A 19,458-nucleotide genomic window follows, 5' to 3' on the forward strand; every position below is an offset into this window, starting at 1 on the left:
TGTGCTTAACTTCATTCAATTTTTTATCTATCTTGCAAATCCCCAGTCCGTAATGATAACAAGCATACCCATAACATGATGCAGCCACCACTATTCTTAAAAATATGGAGAGTGGTACTCAGTCATGTGTTGTATTTGCCCCAAACATAATACTTTGTATTCAGGACAAAAAATGTATTGCTTTGCCACATTTTTTGCTGTGTACTTTTTTATTCTGTACATGCATCATTTTCACTCTGTCAATTATGTTAGTATTACGGAGTAAAAGTACTGTAATTTCTTAACAGTTCACCCGATATGGATGACAATACCCTCAAATTAAAGCTGACAGTCTACACTTTAACCTGTCATTGTATCATTTCAAATCTAAAGTGCTATAATACATAACCAAAACATTTGTCACTGTCCAAATACTTTTGGATCTCACTGTACAGTATATATTCCAGCAAGCAAATTAAGACAATTCAGAATGTGAGTGATTTTGTTCTTTATATAATTGCCACTTGAGCTGTAGAATTATTCAGAAATGCGAGTGTACAAATTACAATAAAATATCGTCCTTCAGTCTCTTCTGTCGATCAACAAAAATAGCTCACCATAGGTTCTCACAAATATAATGACCAAAGAAACAGTGGCTAAACTGAATAGCACAGACATTTCCAGATGTATTTTTTCCTCCTTCTGACTGGATGCCTGTATAGAAATAAACCCTACAACAGACAGCGACAATTTGACTAGTACACTCAATATGGCTACCAGTTCACCAATGGAACGTTAATTTACATGGGATTGTCCATTCTAGTAATTGTATTTCTATGGCCCGAATACTGGCCTGTCCCGTTTCCTGTCTCACCGCCGTAGCCGCAGGAAGAAGGCGTGTCGGCACTCCTTGCTGTCCAGCGGGTAGTATTTGTCATAAAAGTCCAAGATGTACTCCTCAGTCTTGAAGCCAAACTTCTGGTATAGGAGCATGGCGGGGTTACTGGCCGAGACATGTAGAGTGACATCTTTTCCCATGCAGGTCTGTGGGGGAAAAGAGAACCTTGCCTGAAAATATATCTTCCCTTTTTTCAACCACTTAACATGTGCTGTTGTAGATCAATCCAAACCATTTAAGTGCATTTTACGATTATTTATTTATAGTCATTTCTTGAGCTGGTCTAAAAAGCACTAAGCGCCAGTACAGCAACTTTACTCTAATGCTTCAATGTTGTGTCAAGTTGGCTAAATGTCCTTAAGGTGGTGGACCATCTTTGATACACATGGGAAACTGTTGAGCAAGAAAAACCCAGCAGCGTTGCAGTTCTTGACACACTCAAACCGATGCACCTGGCACCTACAACTATACCCCGTTCAAAGGCACTTAAATCTTGCCCATTCACCCTCAATGGCACACATACACAATCCATGTTTCAAGGCTTAAAAATCCTCCTTTCGGCCTCCCTGGTGGCGCAGTGGTCTAAGGCACTGCATCACAGTGCTAGCTGTGCCACCAGAGACTCTGGGTTCGAGCCCAGGTTCTGTTGCAGCTGGCCCCGACCGGGAGGCCCATATGGCGGCGCACAATTGGCCTAGCGTCGTCCGGGTTAGGGAGGATTTGGCCGGCAGGGATATCCTTGGCGGGCCGGGCGCAGTGCACGCTGACCAGGTGCAAATTGGTGCGGCTGGCTTTCGGGTTGGATGCGCGCTGTGTTAAGAAGCAGTGCGGCTTGGTTGGGTTGTGTTTCGGAGGACGCATGGCTCTTAACCTTCGCCTCTCCCGAGTCCGTATGGGAGTTGTAGCGATGAGACAAGACAGTAACTACTAACAATTGGATACCATAAAATTGGGGAGAAAAAGGGGGCAATAAAAATCATCCTTCCCTTCATCTACACAGATTGAAGTGGATTTAACCTGTGACATCCTTCAGGGATCATAGCGTTCACCTGGTCAGTCTCATGGAAAGAGCAGGTGTTCCTAATGATTTGTCCACTCAGTGTGTATTACAATGCCATGTATGATGGCAGTGTGGCTTAGAGTCTATAAAAGCTGCACTTAACCACTTTTTATGTAGACAATTTAATTATTTAATTGCTGCTTGCAACTTGAGTATTGTTGTTTATAATTATTATTAATGATTTTGTTACCATACCTGAATGAGATGGTAGATCATGAACGTAGCGATTCCAGCCCTCCTCCACTCGGGATGCACCAGCAAGAAGGAGATGTAGGCCTCGTTGTACTTCACGTCCGGCACCATGAACCCAAAGCCGATCACCACCTTCTTATAAAGGACCACGACGCTGAAGTCTGGGTACTGGAGACACTCGGAGAGATCCACTCCTGATAAGAGAGCCAGAGAGAAAATCAGCCGTCAATCTAAAACTTTGAGGGAAATAGTTTAAAGTAGAATAAATATGCACATTGTTGTATGCTTCCATGTGATTTATTTTACAAGGACAATGTTTCCATCGGCATTCACATGAACATATTTAAAGGAATATTACACTTTAAATCAATGTTTGTCAGATGTTTTATAAGTAGTCTAATATCAAGATGACTCCATGTCCCACAACATGGGTTGTGAAGATCCAGCAATATGCCTCAACCCCAAATGAATGGAAAAGATAAGCACTGACTAAACTCAGGAAATTAGACTATGCTCATCTTTTCCATTCATTTGGCATTGAGGCATATAGCTGGATCTACACAACCGATGGCCTGGAACATAACTCGACACTAGCCAACTTGAAATCTGTAAACATCTGACAGACTTAATAAAAAAATTAAAAAATGTCCCTTTTAAGTTCCCAGTCTGAAATAGGGCAGGGCGACATGGCCAAAATATCATATCAAGGTATTTTAAAAAATGTGGACAGTATTTTATGTTTTTGATTAATAAAAGTACTAGATTTGCTTCATGAGTAGTGTGTGGCAACACATATATACTAAATTATTTCAATGGGTCTATCTCCATTCGGATTGTTTTATACTGTTCAATTCAACTTCAACCTAAAATAATTTACTGCATTTCCATCAATTTCTGCATTTCCTACCCTCATCCTACCCCTATCCTACCCACTGCCCTGAGGATAGGAAACTCTGTCACCACCGATAAATCCACTATAATTGAGAATTTCAATAAGCATTTTTCTACGGCTGGCCATGCTTTCCACCTGGCCACCCCTACCCCGGTCAACAGCACTGCACCCCCCACAGCAACTCGCCCATGCCTTCCCCGTTTCTCCTTCTCCCAAATCCAGTCAGCTGATGTTCTGAAAGAGCTGCAAAATCTGGACCCCTACAAATCAGCCGGGCTAGACAATCTGGAAAGCAGCTGCGGTCATCCCCCTCTTCAAAGGGGGGGACACTCTTGACACAAACTGCTACAGACCAAAATCTATCCTACCTTGCCTTTCTAAGGTCTTCGAAAGCCAAGTTAACAAACAGATCACCGACCATTTAGAATCTCACCGTACCTTCTCCGCTATGCAATCTGGTTTCAGAGCTGGTCATGGGTGCACCTCAGTCACGCTCAAGGTTCTAAAGGATATCTTAACCGCCATCGATAAGAAACAATACTGTGCAGCCGTATTCGTTGACCTGGCCAAGGCTTTCGACTCTGTCAATCACCACATCCTCATCGGCAGACTCAACAGCCTTGGTTTCTCAAATGATTGCCTCGCCTGGTTCACCAACTACTTCTCCGACATAGTTCAGTGTGTCAAATCTGAGGGCCTGTTGTCCGGGCCTCTGGCAGTCTCTATGGGGGTGCCACAGGGTTCAATTCTGGGGCTGACTCTCTTCTCTATCTATCAATGATGTCACTCTTGCTGCTGGTGAGTCTCTGATCCACTTCTACGCAGACAACACCATTCTGTATACTTCTGGCCCTTCTTTGGACACTGTGTTAACAACCCTCCAGATTGAGTTTCAATGCCATACAACTCTCCTTCCGTGGCCTCCAACTGTTCTTAAATACAAGTCAAACTAAATGCATGCTCTTCAACCGATCGCTGCCTGAACCTGCCCGCCTGTCCAGCATCACTACTCTGGACGGTTCTGAATATGTGGACAACTACAAATACATAGGTGTCTGGTTAGACTGTAAACTCTCCTTCCAGACTGACATAAAACATCTCCATTCCAAAGTTACATCTAGAATTGGCTTCCTATTTTGCAACAAAACATCCTTCACTCATGCTGCCAAACATACCCTCGTAAAACTGACCATCTTACCGATCCCCAACACCCTACTCAACAAATTGGATGCAGTCTATCACAGTGCCGTCCGTTTTGTCACCAAAGCCCCATATACTACCCACCACTGCGACCTGTACGCTCTCGTTGGCTGGCCCTCGCTTCATACTCGTCGCCAAACCCACTGGCTCCAGGTCACCTACAAGACCCTGCTAGATAAAGTCCCACCTTCTCTGCTCGCTGGTCACCATAGCTGCGTCATTACGTAGAATACATAATAACGTTACTCAAATTGACTGGCCATCTCGGCAAAAAATATGATTTGACATTTGTTCAGGTACAGACTCCCACTCTTTTCTGTACTTCTGGCTGTACACTTTTGATTGAGATATATTGATTGATGTAAGTTCTGTTCAAGATCAAACATTCGTGACCAACTATATTCATTGGGTCTGGCTCGTCGAACCCGTACTAATGCTGCTGCAGTCAGCCAACAATGATTTGCAATTTGCTGAAATTGCTGCTTGCCTGCTGCTGCCGTCACTCACAATGCACTATTGCAGCCAGGCATGTGTGTTGTGACTGAGTGTGACAGAGAAAATCGTTTTTGTGTCATTTAGAGGGAAAATGTGTGCATTTTAGCATTTGAGTCACCTTTCAAAAGTTGCTAAAAGTTCCAAACAAATGTTTTAAAAGTAGCTACATTTGTTGCTTAGGTGATTTAAAAAAAAAAAGTTGACAGAGTAGTCTGAAAAGTTGATAAATATAGCAACAAAATTGCTAAATTGGCATCACTGGTGGGACTAGGTCTGTGTGGAAATCAGCATGGAGAGAGAGGAGAGGGATGACTCAAGTAGCGGAGTAAACTATAAAAATGGACACGGCGTATCACATTTAACAAACCAAACATTCAAATACCGTTATACAAGGTAAAGTAAAAACCCCAACCGGTATGTGCATAAATACAGTAAATAATAGTAAAATACGGTATACCGCCCAGCCCCTAGTCTGAAATGTAAAAATGATCAAGTAAAATAAAAATCCAAACATGATAGTATGGCCCTGTTCAGTCTCCTACCTGGCCAGAAGATGTCGTGGCACATGGAGTTAATGGAGGGGATGTGGTTGGGCCGGACGTAACAGTAGTCGATGGGGGCCTCTGGATCTGGATCCCAGAGGGGTTCCTTCCTGTGTGGGTAGGCACGGATCTCCGCCAACAGCTTCAGCTTCATAGGCTTATTCTCGTAGTCCCTCCTGGTGATGGATTCATTAGTGCACACAGTACCAAAACGTTTTGCAATGGAAAACATTTCGCAACAAAAACAAGTTTCTTATTGGAGAAGTTCAAATTGTCAATCACCGTTTGTCCATTTTTTTCTCGCGATTTGGTGTCTAGTGAATATGACCCAGGAGATTGGGTAGAAAACAAATGCCATGAAGAGGCAACATGATCTTTTTATTTGTGTGTCAGAGAGGAATGACTATTCTTCACAATGCATTTCAATCTGAAGGTAATAAAGATATTGGGCACATCCAGGGGCACGTTCAGGAGGACTACATACTGCACATGACAGAGAAAAGCGTCATGAATAGAGCCACAATAATATTGATTCCTTCCATGCTGTGATTGTTATACCTCACCTTGAGTATCAGGGTTTAATTACGGGTTAATGTCATAGGTCAGGTGGTCACAAATGTCTCTTACCATATTAGGGGTATATGGCTGCATGTGGTGTGCCTCATGAAGGAGGTAAGGGCGTGTGGCATACCTTATGAAGGGTTTGAGAGTGCGGGAGGTGTACGGGCTTTTGATGCCCTGGTCTACACTGGCGTCCAAGCCCATGATCCGGTGCCAGAAGGAAACTGTGGGCTGGTGGTACCCTCTTCTGCTGGACACCGTTGTCTAAAAGGGATCAAATGCATTCCATAGACATGTGATTGAAGCAAAATATGTATCACGCATGTGATGTAATGTGTTTGGAAATATTCCAACCATTCCTCTCGTTTTTGTTCTTCTAGTTCGTGACCGCTCATAACAAATCGGAATTTAATCGTAATAATAAATGCCACAAAGCAGACTTTTTATCGAAAGCGACCAAGAGTACAGAGAGTGCATACATTTGTGTGCGTGTGTGACCTGTGAACGAATTTGCCATCTGTGCTCATGGTAGTGAAGGTGTACCTGGAAGCGGTCGAGGATTCGGAGGTCCTGGCTGGTGGTGCGGTACTTCCCCGTGCCGGAGCCCCCGTAGCGGCCCTGTCCCCCGTACACCCCTCCCACCAGACTGAGGGTGGCACTGACCGCCTGATCGATGTCCAACAGGGGGAGCCCTCTCTGGCGTTTGGCCTGCCTCACCAGTAGCTTCCTGTGCAGCCGCTTGGCCTGCGCAGTCACTGCCAGCGCCTGTGGACAGGCCTCCAGGCGCCGCAGCAGCACGCGCTCTTCATAAAGGCTGAGGGGGGCAAACCGGGGCTCTGAGGGAGGCAAACCCTCCCCCTTCTCTGTTAGGACTCCCCTCCTCTCCCCGCCACCCCACACCCCCCTGGCCACGTTGGATTGGCCTTTGCCGTGCCCCCTTCTCTCGTCGTCTTCATCGTCCCGGCCCTCCTCTTCATCACTCTCTGCTTCCTGCTTGATGTGCGCCCCTGGTCGCAGCTTCTTGCGAACGAAAAGGGTGCCAGTGCCCAGGGACATGCTGGATGAGGGGATATACTCAATGCCGGGATCGATGAAGCCTTCGCCGTTCAGCTCCTCATCATCTGGAGTTTCAAATCAGAAATGGGAAATATAAACAATACATTCTGTGAGATTTCCAGACATTCGCTGATTATTTCAACTAATTAAATACCACTTAGTTTTTGAGGAATATGATTTATGAAATGTTGTACTGTATATCCTATAAATAAATTGATATTGGCATGGAATGCACCTTGGAATATTGCTCCATTGTTGACTTTTTTGTTGTCGTTTGGCCCACCCACGAATCTTACATTGTGGTATTAAATGCTATCTGACACCATTTCTCATCTTGCCCCTGTGGGCCAAATTTGGACTGCTCACCACTAAAATAGTAACTGTATTCTGAATGGTTCCTTTCATTTTCTATCTAGACTAAAAATTCCAAGATCAAGGGGACCCCGACTTCTTACCGTGAAAGAGTGCCATTGGTGGCATGACGTCAGGGATGAGGTCAGCCTCCGACAGCAGGCTGGGCGTGGCTGAGTGGGAGGCGGGGGTGCCGGGTGCAGAGAAGTCTGGAGAGGGCGACGGCGAGGGGCTGGTGAGTGGCGTTCGGTCCGAGGAGCTCATTGAGGAGAAGTCCACCACCTCGCCTTTCTCCAGGACAAAGTCGGGTCGCCTCCCACCGCCACGGCCGCTGAACTTGACAGGCGTGGAGGAGGCGCTGCGATCCATGTACCCCGCCGCCTCCTTCTGCGCCCGCCGGATGTCCTTGGCCTCGTGGGTCCGTGAGCGCTTTTCTTTCAGCTGCATGGCACACTCCACCGGATTACGGCCCGCGCGCTTCCGTAAGCCTTCCACCGTGATGATGGGCTCTAGGGTTGGCTTGGAGGCAGCTGAGAAAGTAACAAACACCAGCTAAGCAAAAATGGTTAAACAAAAAGGGCTCTAAATGCTCAATCAAAAACACATGCATGTACAGTCGCCTGGAGGGGTGAATTTATTTGGACTACACTTCAACAGTAGCTGGTTATCCCTCAAAAACATGTAATTGATTCGCACAACAGACTTTGCACAATTCTGCAAACTGCTTAGGGTTAACTACCTCTAACAATAATTTAACATTTGTAATATCCCTGTCATTTTTAAAGTCACGTCCCCCCTTGACTTTTCCTAAATAAGTCTATTTACCACACAAAATAATCCTTTGGTTGTGTCTGAAAATGTGAAAACTTAATGTTATTTATGAGTGTTCCGCAGTTCACCTTTAGACTTTAGGGAGGCCACAGAGGACTTGTCCCCATCTGGGCGCAGAGTGGGTGGACGGTTCTGCACCAGCTTCCACCAGCCTGGCTCGCCAAACTCCTGGGCCCCTGAGCGAAAGAATGTGGGGCTCCCCACCGACAAACAGCCCGCTACCGTGCTCCACCACGTGGAAGTCTTCTTTCTGCAGGTGAAGCATCAAAAACTCGATCCATTTACAAAATACTAGACTTGTAAAGAATAACTCAAACATAGCTCTTCTTTCCACAAAGGTTGGGTCAAGTTCCAAATATGTCCGCCCTTGATATTCTGATAATTGACTGAACAATTATCAGGTTTTCTGTTTACATTTTTAGGGTTGTATGCAAACTTATCAAAACCTTACCAACTGACAACCAAATTAAGGTTGTTTTCTTTCTAACCTGGTGCCCAGTAGGAAGGTCCAGTGTCTCCCAATAAAGGCACAGATGTCCTCCTTCCATCTAAAGTAGCCTTGACGCCCCATGCCCTCCAATGAAAGATTATACATGGCCAACATAACAACCTGAAATAAAACAGAAAACACACCGAACTGCAGTGAAAACCAGGAAAATAATATGACATTCATTCAGTACTAGAGGGCGGTTGCCCAGAACAAATATAATCAATGAAAAAGTCTACAGCAATATACAATATATAGTACTCTGCAATTTTATACTTGTTCATACTCTAGATAAGTCCCATATATTTGTATTAAGGTGTTCCTCTTTTGACCCTGTTCATGTTCTTATTATCTTACGTAAGCTGCACTGCAAATCAGTTCTTTATAGTGCTTCATTGTGGCACATGTACCTGTTGCCAGGTGAGTCTCATCCTCTCAAAGGTCTCCTTGACATCTTCTGTACAGTCATAGCAGGTGAACTTGAAGAAGTTGTCTCCTTTCAGGTAGCTGGGTTGCTCTCCGTGCAGCTGTGCTGAATGGTGGGGATGAGAATAAAAAAGACTGCTAAGAGACAAGGCATTCTGTTCATTTCATTCTCATTCTTTATTTGAAAAGCATGTACGGTGCAACAGGACACGACATGACATCCAAATATTGAACAGCAGCCCTTTAGAATATGTATGAATGGACAGATAAGGCAAATCCCAGTGAAATTACAGAGGAAATAACAGCGTAAAATATACTCTGTCCAAATTGTAGTGACAAATTTGCAATTGTTAAGTGATATTGAGAAAGAACGATGCCTCGTCGCAGGGAGAGGTCGATCTCCCCCCCAGGGGCTGCCTGGCCCTCCTCTCACCGATGGGGATCCACTTGTGGCACTTGTCGCAATAGAAGGCCATGTCTTCATTCCAGCCACCCTCGGCATCCTCCCCCAGATCGCTGTTGAGCGAGTCACCGCTCTGGTCGTGCGAGAGGTCCACCGAGGCCTGGTCTTCCGACTCCACGATGAGCAGCGTCTCGCCCTCCACCTCACCCTCCTCCAGCCCCTCCGAGGCAGAGGTGCACATGGCCTCATCTTCCACTTGGCTCCTCTGCTCAACACCTCTTTCCATCATAACCAGGTGGTCAGACAGTCTACTCCTGGGTAGAAAGAGTGAAGAGTTTTAGTTTTACCAGCCACAATTGGGTAAGGACATTTTCAAATAAAAGCAGTATAATTCAGGGATTCCCTATTCTATGAGAGAAATCATAACGTTGCCTACTACCTAACTAAAGACTATGTATGGCCTACCTTTAGGGCTCAAACTGCATGCCACGCATTGCCCTATATGTTTTTCAAAACCAGTGACAATCAATAGCTATCCAGAAGGGTGGCAACGGCTTCTGCAGTGTCAGCTAGTTTACTTTTCCTCCAAACCCTTAATTGATAAATCATTGGCCAGAGAATCTACAAGGATGTCTATTGTAAAAGGCAATTTCCATAAAGACAGCCCAGCCTAGTTCGAAAACAATCTATGGTGTACTACATTGCTTTATCAATATTTCAACACGTACAATAGCCATACTACACGTGGCTACATAACAATTGTGAAGGCTGTCAAAGAAGTTGTTGTTATGCCTGGGGTTGGTCGGAGCCCTGCTGCCCCGATTCTCTCCTGTCGCGCTCTGCCTTGAGCTCCTTGGTCAGACTTCTTTGTTGCTCGAGCACTCGCAGGTTCTCTCTCTTCCTCTCCAAACGTTCAATGTCTCTAAGTACTCCCGCATGAAGTCTCTGATGAAGAACAAACAAAAAGACCACTGTAAAAGCTATCTAAAATTATGCCTAGAGGTGTTGTTTACCTCATGGTCCCAGTTTTGCTTGAGATGCACTTTTGCAACGGTGCTCACCGTAAGTATCACAGAAATGCCCAGTACAACTTTAGAGGTTGTAGACATAGCTAGCTATCTTGTATTGCATGTAGCCATCTACCGTTAGCTGTCTGTTAGCAGAAAAGTATAAAGATGCTAACTCTAGTTAGCTAACATTGGCTAAAAGTAATGTTTCTGCTTACAACTCTCTCAATGTAGCTAGCTTAGTTGCAACGGATTTTTGAATGGGACACATTGTACCCTACTATGACTTCTTGCTAGTTAGCTAGCTAACGTTTTCTATGAATTGGAGTGTACAGTAATTGAGCTGGTCCGTAGGCTAGCTAGCTAGCTAACGTTAATTGGTTACCTCTTGATCCCAGTTTTGCTTGAGATGCACTCCTGCAACGGTGCTCACCGTAAGTATCACAGAAACACCCAGTACAACTTTAGAGGTTGTAGACATAGCTAGCTATCTAGTATTGCATGTAGTTTGAAGACAAAGGGTATGGCTAAACTAAGAATTGGATAACGTTAGCACAGGACATCTCAGTTATGTGTCGAGGTCGACGAGTTTAGGCTGTAGAGTGGAGTACCGAATCAGGAGACAGTCGAACAAATCGATTTAGACTTTCTAAACATTTATGCAATTAATAATAATTTGCAAATATTCGGGACATATGACACGAATTAAGTCATACAAAATGTGTTTAAAGTCTTCAATATAAGTTGCATAAGTGGCTAAATGTGATCCACACTGGCTTTGAGTAAGGCCAGTATGTCTATATTACGCGGATAACTCAACACGTCAGCCACTACAGGGACTGAAATTACTGCAACACTTAACAAAAAGCTGCAGTTAGTTTCGGGAATGGGTCGCGAGGAATAAGTTAGTCCTAAATATTTCCAAAACTAAAAACATTGTATTTGGGACAAGTCGTAATGAAATTGAGCAAGTTGATGTGACTAAACTGCTTGGCGTAACCATGGATTAGTCAAAACATATTGATACAACAGTAGCTAAAATGGGGAGAAGTCTGTCCATAATAAAGCACTGCTCTGCCTTCTTAACAACACTATCAACAAGGTAGGTCCTACAGGCCCTGTTTTTTTGTCGCTCCTGGGCCCTGTTTCAGAAAGCAGGTTTAACAAACTCTGAGTTTAAACCTGGACTCTGAGCTGTCAAACTCTGAGTTTTCTTTTCAGAACAGCTGATAACAATTAGTTCAATCAACTCTGTTAAATTAACCCTGAGTAAAGCACGTGCATGAGGAGCTAAAAAGCCCTCATCAATGGAACACAGATAACATGATTCATCATCACAACAGGATAAAAAAATGATCGAACCTCCTACTTCTCTCTAGTGGAGTTAGAAATATGAATACATTGTAACGACCCTGGGTTTATAAGCGCGGACATCGACTCTGCCGCACGAGCATGCTTTTGCGGCATAGTCGATAGCGCGCCGGACCTCGAGCTCGAAGGTCGGGGGTTCGAGACCTGCTCCCTGCTGTTACATTACAAAATATTTAAGAAAAAAAGTAACAACAGCAAAATAACGTGAGCTGGCGTGGCAGAAAATTGCTGACCGAGTCAATGTGTTAATTAATTGAAAAAAATACGTTTTTATCTCGTGTTCCACTTATTCAACATTTTATATAGTGTGTGTGTGCGTGTTAAATATTTATGCAGGTGCAACCCAACATGCAGAAAACGTACTTGGCATCAACTGAAGATGAAATATTTAAAAAATATACTTCAAACGGGTAAGGTATCATTTCTTTACAAGCAATTGTGATGGTTTACCCTACCGTACCTAATTAAACAGCATTCAGTGGCTAAATTCAATATATTTATGTAGTTAGTGAAATGTTCTAAGCAAAACAAAAGTTTGATTTTGCAGTCATTCCCAACACTGCCAGTATTTCATATTGTCTATTTGAAAGTAACGCCTAAATTCCTTCATGCATACAAGTCTCCAAATGTTGTGCTTACTGGACATGTTCAAATTTGACCTCCCATTATAGCCAATAGAAAAAAGGCTGAGGGCTGAAGAAAAGGTGGGGGTCCACCACCACTCCCGAGGCTAAAGAGATGGCCCTCAGTCAAAACAGTGGGAGACCTGTTGCTAAAGGCATCTCTGGAGGAACCTCATCTGACCCAACCACCCCAAGGGTGGGCCTACCTAAGAGGTTACTTATTAAAATGAATAATCTATGTACATTCATCCTTTTGCCACAGTGTTACCTCAGTGATTCCCACCCATCCATCTTAGACACTACTTGGCACAAGGATTTTCTTGCAGCGATACAATTCTATGTAATTGACTGCTGTTACTTTTTCAGATTCTTAGTTGTCCTTCAGACATCATAATCTATTTTAAGGTAACTCTTGAGTTATTTATTTGAAATTCGGATGTGGCCTGCACACTGTAAAAACAAAATTCAAACTATGTGTGGCACTTTTCTGGGTAAAGTTATTATTTAACTGTCTAATCTTCATCTGCTACCAGCTACTGATGGTGTAATCTGTCTGGTGGAGCCTTCTGCCATAACAGACCTCCATGCAGTTGTAAGTACTCTTAGTACTCCACAGATTTTTCATAATGGGTTAGAGTAGAACGCCAACATTGTTAGTTTTCATTACAGGAGAATGATGAAGACACCTTGTTAGCTGCCACAGGGAGGGAAGCTACAGAGAGGCCTATTGAGGTAAAAATAACAGCTAACAGTTGATGAGTGTTATACCATAATAAAACGTGCACCTTTTTCCTCTAACAGAGCAATGCTGGAAATTACAATGAGGAAGAGGGTCCATCCACCTCCACAGTACAACTTACGTAAGATGTTATTCAGCATTTGCCCATGATTTACAATGAAACTAAGTAGACCTGGCACTGTGAAATTCAATGTCATTTTTTTGTGTTCCTATAGTTCCCTGTGAAACAGCTGTACTTAGAGAAACAAATTTAAACATGTAATTTAGAAATTGACCACATAAGGCTGCAGATGCAAGAACATAGAAATACAACAGCTGGAACATCAGTTAAAGGTGGGTGAGGTGCCCACAGGTGGATGATTTTACTTGGTTGAACAACATAAATATTAACTACTGTACTGCATTTGCACTGGCAAGAAATAAAGACTCCTTCATAAAAAGAAAGGCATTGTCTTTGTTTGACACTGGGGAGGTGATGGGTCAGTCGGAAATGATGGTAGCATATTGTGTCTCTTCCATCTGGTGTGTCAGCGGGGTGGTCAGGCTCATTATCAGGATTGTTCACTGGTTGAATAGGACATTGTTCTCTAATTGTGGCAATGTTGTGGAGAATCACACATGCCACACAATGTCACATGCCCTTTCTGGAGTGACCCTGAGATTACGAAGGCACTGGAACTGGGCCTTGAGCATCCCAATGGTCATCTCTACCATGGCTCATGTCCTGCAGTGAGCCAAGTTATAATGTTGCTGCGGGCCAGGATCAGGGTAAGGGGTCAGCAAATAGGGCTGGCAGGGGTACCCTCTGTCACCGAGCAGGTAACCATCGAACTCTCCTATGATAATACGAGTATACGGTTTACATTTTCAGTTGCAATAGGTGGAAAGAAAATAATGATTATAATAGGATATAGCTATATATAAACTCACCATGGGCAAATCTAGCGCTCAGTGTACACTCACAGAAAATTTGCGAGTCATACACAGACCCAAGTCACTTTGCTTCCGCATTGCTGATGATGTGGGCTGCATCACATATAATCTTCACAGTGAGAACAGTAATTAGTTGTAGTAGCTGTATTGTGAAGTATCTTTCATTTGGGATGCTAAAGGCTACTACTTAGGCCTACCTGCACATTAATGCTGTGGAAAGACTTCTTATTCTCATAATCTCCTTCATTTACTGAAGGAGCTGTGATGGGAATAAGAGTGCCATCTATGCAGCGAATCACACATGGAAGCCCTAAAATATATAAAATTAACTGATTAGTGCTTCATACTAAAATAATTGAGTAGACGGATACCTGGAATTCTTCTTTGAGTCTTGTGGGTCTGTGACTTGGGAACACCACAAAGGTGCACAGTAAACGTTTCAGTGCCAGAGCTTTTATGAATTTTGTCTTGCTGCTTTTTGTTCTCTGTCTGTATGCTACGTATTGCTGGTCCTATGTTGCTCTGCGTGTGCTCACTGCTCAATGATTGTCTATATTGTAATTTTTTTAAATAACCTGCGGTTGAAAATTAGCCGGCTAGTTAGCGAGTTATTAGCCCAGTTATAGATAAGTATAGGTCAGCAATGGGGAGTTACTGCTTCCTGCAAAATGTGTAGGCTACATTTCAAGATGTCTTTGAAAAGCCCATGTCTTTGAAAACGCTCATGTCTTAATTAAAGGAGCAGTGTTGTATTTTGAAACAGGCTTGAAAATGCAAATAAGCCAATAGGCAGAGGGGTAGCCTACTGTACATTGTCTAATTCTCTGTATGGTGATAAAATATATATTTTTTGTAAAGTGGTTTCTTACATCATACAACACAATACAATTTACAGTCACCTATTTGGCCCATGGTGTCACAGACCAAGTAAAAATCATTAATTAAAGCCCTTCATAATGTAAACTTTTATAAAAGCTATTTCCATGTGAAAATGTTCTGTGATTTGCTCCATTGGTTTTGTTGGTAGGCCTACATTATGCTTAAATAACCACAATAACCTATTAGCTACTGTGTTCACTGTAAAGTGCCCCGAAAGAAGCATAAAGTTCTCACAATGTTCAAGTTTCCGCTCACAAGACCTCAAATTTGGCTCTAGCCTATCACTGCCCCTATCCCACGAGCTTCTAGTGGTGCATGTAACCATAGGAGCTCCCCTTTCTGCACATTATGTAACATTACATAATAATGTACATAAAACGCAGCAGTGGCAACTCACTTTTGGGAAAAAGTTGAATGTACAGCAGCTCCCCTCTCCTATCTAACAATGTTCATTCATGCGCTCAGCTGTCCAGAATATCCAACACTGTTCTGACTGAATTTTGAAAGGATATGTCTGAGATGCAATTTTTGTTTACCCCATTTTACCTATAATTCAATTTTCTGCTTGAATGTGTCTGTAATGTATCCCACATACCTCTCCCTCCCTTCAATGTGTCTTGAGCAAAACCCTAAGTGGACATTTCAGCACAGTACACAAATCACACTACTACAGGAACTCAGCATTTTCCAGAAAGAGTATACTTTTTGCTTGCAAAGACTGATGTTGCAGCATCTAATAATTATTTATCAGAAATTGATGTTTTATCATAATTTTTTTTGCTTCAGGATGACTTTGATAAATATTGTTTTTGGAATTTTGGATGTAGCCCAATTGATAGATGGAATCACGGAATCACACTTTGAGTGTACTACTTAAGTTCATAACAAATAAGAAAGCTTCTCATTGTTAAGTGCTTCAAACAGAAACTAAATGAACCGTTCTCTGCGCTATTGTTGCATTCGTTGGTAAAAGATTCAGTTTGACCTAATATTCAAAAAGGATTGCAAAGTAGTAACTATGTAGACAGTTTACTACGATGACACCAGACCTTAAACTTTCTCTTGTCTTGACAAGCCTTTGGCATGTTAGGGCAATTTATGTACCAGAGGTTTGCTCACCTTTGCTTTTGTGTGTTGGGGGGGTAACTTTTCCCTTGCGTTATCCACGCCCGTGACATCTAAAGCAAATAGTCAGACTTCCCAAATATATTTGACCGCCCCCAACTATATCTCTCTTCTATTTAACTTCCTAAAAGTGCAGTTACCAGATGTCACATTTTCCATGAGCCTCAGGGATTTGGGTCATGTTTATGAGGGCATGCAATGGAATGCTCTTTAAAACGTTTTGCAACAGAAAATGAGCGTTTCCGTTTTCTTCCATTTGGCGCATAATGAACATGACCCAGGTCTGCATGCCATGTAGTGTACTGTATACAGAATCAAAATCCTGCCTCATATTTGGGATTTCTGGCTGACGTTTCAGCGGTTTATCAACGTTTCACCGGTTTATATGGTCATTGTGTTCTTGGCACATGTTTGCACTATGCAAACTTCTGTTCTTTTGGCAGGATATCACTTAGGAGTGGGCGAACTTGATTGCAAATAAACCTACTCCAAATTTCCACTGTTGCAAATATTTTTTTTAAAATAATGACACTACAAAATAGGCCTACTTCTTTTCTCATGATTCCATTCAATACTAACCCGCAATATATCAATTTCTATGTGATTTTTTTTGTTGGTATGTGTATCTTTTGGCATCCATCTGCACCCACCAACAATTATCGAAACTAGTAGGAGTCTCCAATATGTTTTTTAAGCAAACATGCTGAGCAAACATTTAATGTCCCATGGTGTAGCCTCTGGGCAAAAAATAAATAAATCCTTTGTCCTCCTCAGAAATGTGAAATAGAAATGATCTGTTTTCCCAGGTTCTATCAGAGAAATGTGGAGTGTTGGGTCCATTCCTGAGTATGTGTGGTCTACGTGCCGAATCAGTTCATAATTATTGCATAAACATTTCAATTAGCTGCAGACCACACTTGTTCAGGACACAACTGTTTTTCTTAAGTTTTTCCCTGGATGTTTACTGTAAAACAACTTTTGAAAACCTTTTGATGACCCACAGTCCCTCATACAGTGTATTTCTCACTCTGCCTCTCCTTCAGGTTAATTTTAACAACAATGAAAATCTACCTCTTTGTCAGTGTAAATACAGATTCTCTTCTAAAGTGGAATGACAGTCTGAGGTGCAAAGGTTTACCAGTTCTGAAGGGAGGAGGAAAAGGTCCCACAAACATGTTTGTTTTTTCACCCCCCTGAACATCACATCTAGCCCAGTAGGGCACTGGCACGTCATCCACACTATGGCTCCGGGGAGGCCCAGGGAGGGAGCTAGGCTGTGTCAATGTACTCAGCACAAAGGTAGGTCTGTATGCCAGGCCTGTTCCATGTATAGTAATGGCCTCTTTACACTACTATGACGACAAAAACTAGGTCCAGGAGAGATACTTGTGTAGTGTAAAGAGACAGATCTAGATTGTGAACAGAAAAGTTGTGAATCTGATGTTGAAGAGAGATGGATCTCACAAGACATGTTTTGCTAAAGTACATTTAACTATTTAAAAACGTTAACTTCTTACACACAACATGACCAAAAGTATGTCAACACCTGCTTGTCAAACATCTCGTTCCAAAATCATGGGCATTAATATTAAGTTGTTCCTCCCTTTGCTGCTATAATAGCCTCTACTCTTCTGGGAAGGCTTTCCACTAAATGTTGGAACATTGCTGCGGGGACTTGCTTCCATTCAGTTACAAGAGCTCTAGTGAGGTTGGGCACTGATGTTGGGCGATTAGGCCTGGCTCGCAGTTGGTGTTCCAATTCATCCCAAAGTTGTACGATGGGGTTGAGGTCGGGGCTCTGTGCAGGCCAATCAAGTTCTTCCACACCAATCTCGACAAACCATTTATTTGTGGATCTTGCTTGTGGACAGGGGCATTTTCATGCTCAAACAGGAAAGGGCCTTCCCCAAACTGTTGCCACAAAGTTGGAAGCACAGAATCATCTAGTGTCATTGTATGCTGTAGCATCCCTTTTTTGGAACTAAGGGGCCTAGCCCGAACCATGAAAAATAGCCCCAGACCATTATTCCTCCTCCACCAAACTTTACAGTTGGCACGATGCATTGGGGCAGGTAGCGTTCTCCTGGCATCCGCCAAACCCAGATTCGTACGTCGGACTGCCAGATGGTGAAGTGTGATTCATCCCTCCAGAGTACGTGTTTCCACTGCTCCAGAGTCCAACGGCAGGTAGCCTAATGGTTAGAGCGTTGGGCCAGTAACCAAATGGTTGCTGGATCAAATCCCTGAGCTGACAAGGTAAAAATCTGTCATTCTTCCCCTTAGCAAGGCAGTTAACCCACTGTTCCCCGGGCGCCGAAGACATGGATCAGTCTCGAAGTGGTAAGCCACACAAGCTCACAGAACGGGACCGCCAAACTGCCTCTGGAAGCAATGTCAGCAGAAGAACTGTTCATTGAGAGCTTTGTGAAATGGATTTCCATGGCCGAGCAGCCGCACACAAGCCTAAGATCACCATAAGCAAGTGGTTTAAAGCTCGCTGCCATTGGGAAAGGGGGATACCTAGTCGGTTGTACAACTGAATGCATTCAACTGAAATGTGTCTTCCTCATTTAACCCAACCCTTCTGAATCAGAGAGGTGCAGGGGGCTGCCATAATCGACATCCGTTGTTGCTCGTAGATGTTTCCACTTCACAATAACAGCACTTTCAAATCAAATGTATTTATATAGCCCTTCGTACATCAGCTAATATCTCAAAGTGCTGTACAGAAACACAGCCTAAAACCCCAAACAGCAAGCAATGCAGGTGTAGAAGCACGGTGGCTAGGAAAAACTCCCTAGAAAGGCCAAAACCTAGGAAGAAATCTAAACCTAGGAACCAGGCTATGTGGGGTGGACAGTCATCTTCTGGCTGTGCCGGGTGGAGATTATAACAGAACATGGCCAAGATGTTCAAATGTTCATAAATGACCAGCATGGTCCAATAATAATAAGGCAGAACAGTTTAAACTGGAGCAGCAGCACAGCCAGGTGGACTGGGGACAGCAAGGAGTCATCATGTCAGGTAGTCCTGAGGCATGGTCCTAGGGCTCAGGTCCTCCGAAAGAGAATTAGAGAGCACACTTAAATTCACACAGGACACCGAATAGGACAGGAGAAGTACTCCAGATATAACAAACTGACCCTAGCCCTCCGACACAAACCTCTGCAGCATAAATACTGGAGGCTGAGATAGGACAGTTGACCGAGGCATAGACATTTTACGAACTGTAAAGGTGGCATCCTATGACGGTGCTACGTTGAAAGTCACTGAGCTCTTCAGTAAGGCAATGTTTGTCTATGGAGATTGCATGGCTGTGTGCTCGGTTTTATATATTTGTCAGCAACGGGTGTGGCTGAAATAGTCGAATCCACCAATTTGAAGGCTTGTCCACATACTTTTGTATAT

The 19,458-nt window shown here is 43.3% G+C and overlaps 2 protein-coding genes across 3 annotated transcripts; both read right to left on the minus strand.

The window, feature by feature from the left end:
* Positions 1–470: 470 nt before the first annotated feature.
* Positions 471–9,662, minus strand: LOC110493806 (cysteine-rich protein 2-binding protein). The gene is made up of 10 exons (XM_021568302.3): positions 9,404–9,662; positions 8,955–9,076; positions 8,546–8,667; positions 8,126–8,307; positions 7,331–7,756; positions 6,363–6,940; positions 5,950–6,083; positions 5,259–5,434; positions 2,133–2,323; positions 471–1,023 (listed from the first exon to the last, which is right to left on the minus strand). The coding sequence occupies exons 1-10, from the start codon at positions 9,660–9,662 to the stop codon at positions 850–852; spliced, it is 2,364 nt and encodes a 787-aa protein (XP_021423977.1). The 3' UTR covers positions 471–849.
* Positions 9,551–13,551, minus strand: pet117 (PET117 cytochrome c oxidase chaperone). Of its 2 annotated transcripts, none has more exons than XM_021568308.3 (3): positions 10,766–13,551; positions 10,166–10,318; positions 9,551–9,687 (listed from the first exon to the last, which is right to left on the minus strand). In XM_021568308.3, exons 1-3 carry the CDS (start codon positions 10,859–10,861, stop codon positions 9,682–9,684), a joined length of 255 nt encoding a protein of 84 aa, XP_021423983.1. In that variant the 5' UTR covers positions 10,862–13,551; the 3' UTR covers positions 9,551–9,681. The 2 variants fall into 2 exon arrangements, 1 of the variants encoding a protein (XP_021423983.1); XR_016487786.1 differs by having other exon boundaries at positions 9,559–9,687; positions 10,102–10,318.
* Between the last annotated feature and the right edge of the window lie 5,907 nt (positions 13,552–19,458).

The sequence above is a fragment of the Oncorhynchus mykiss genome, chromosome 17 (assembly GCF_057628025.1).
Source record: "Oncorhynchus mykiss isolate SJ-2025 chromosome 17, ASM5762802v1, whole genome shotgun sequence".
NCBI classification, from domain to species: Eukaryota; Metazoa; Chordata; class Actinopteri; order Salmoniformes; family Salmonidae; genus Oncorhynchus; species Oncorhynchus mykiss.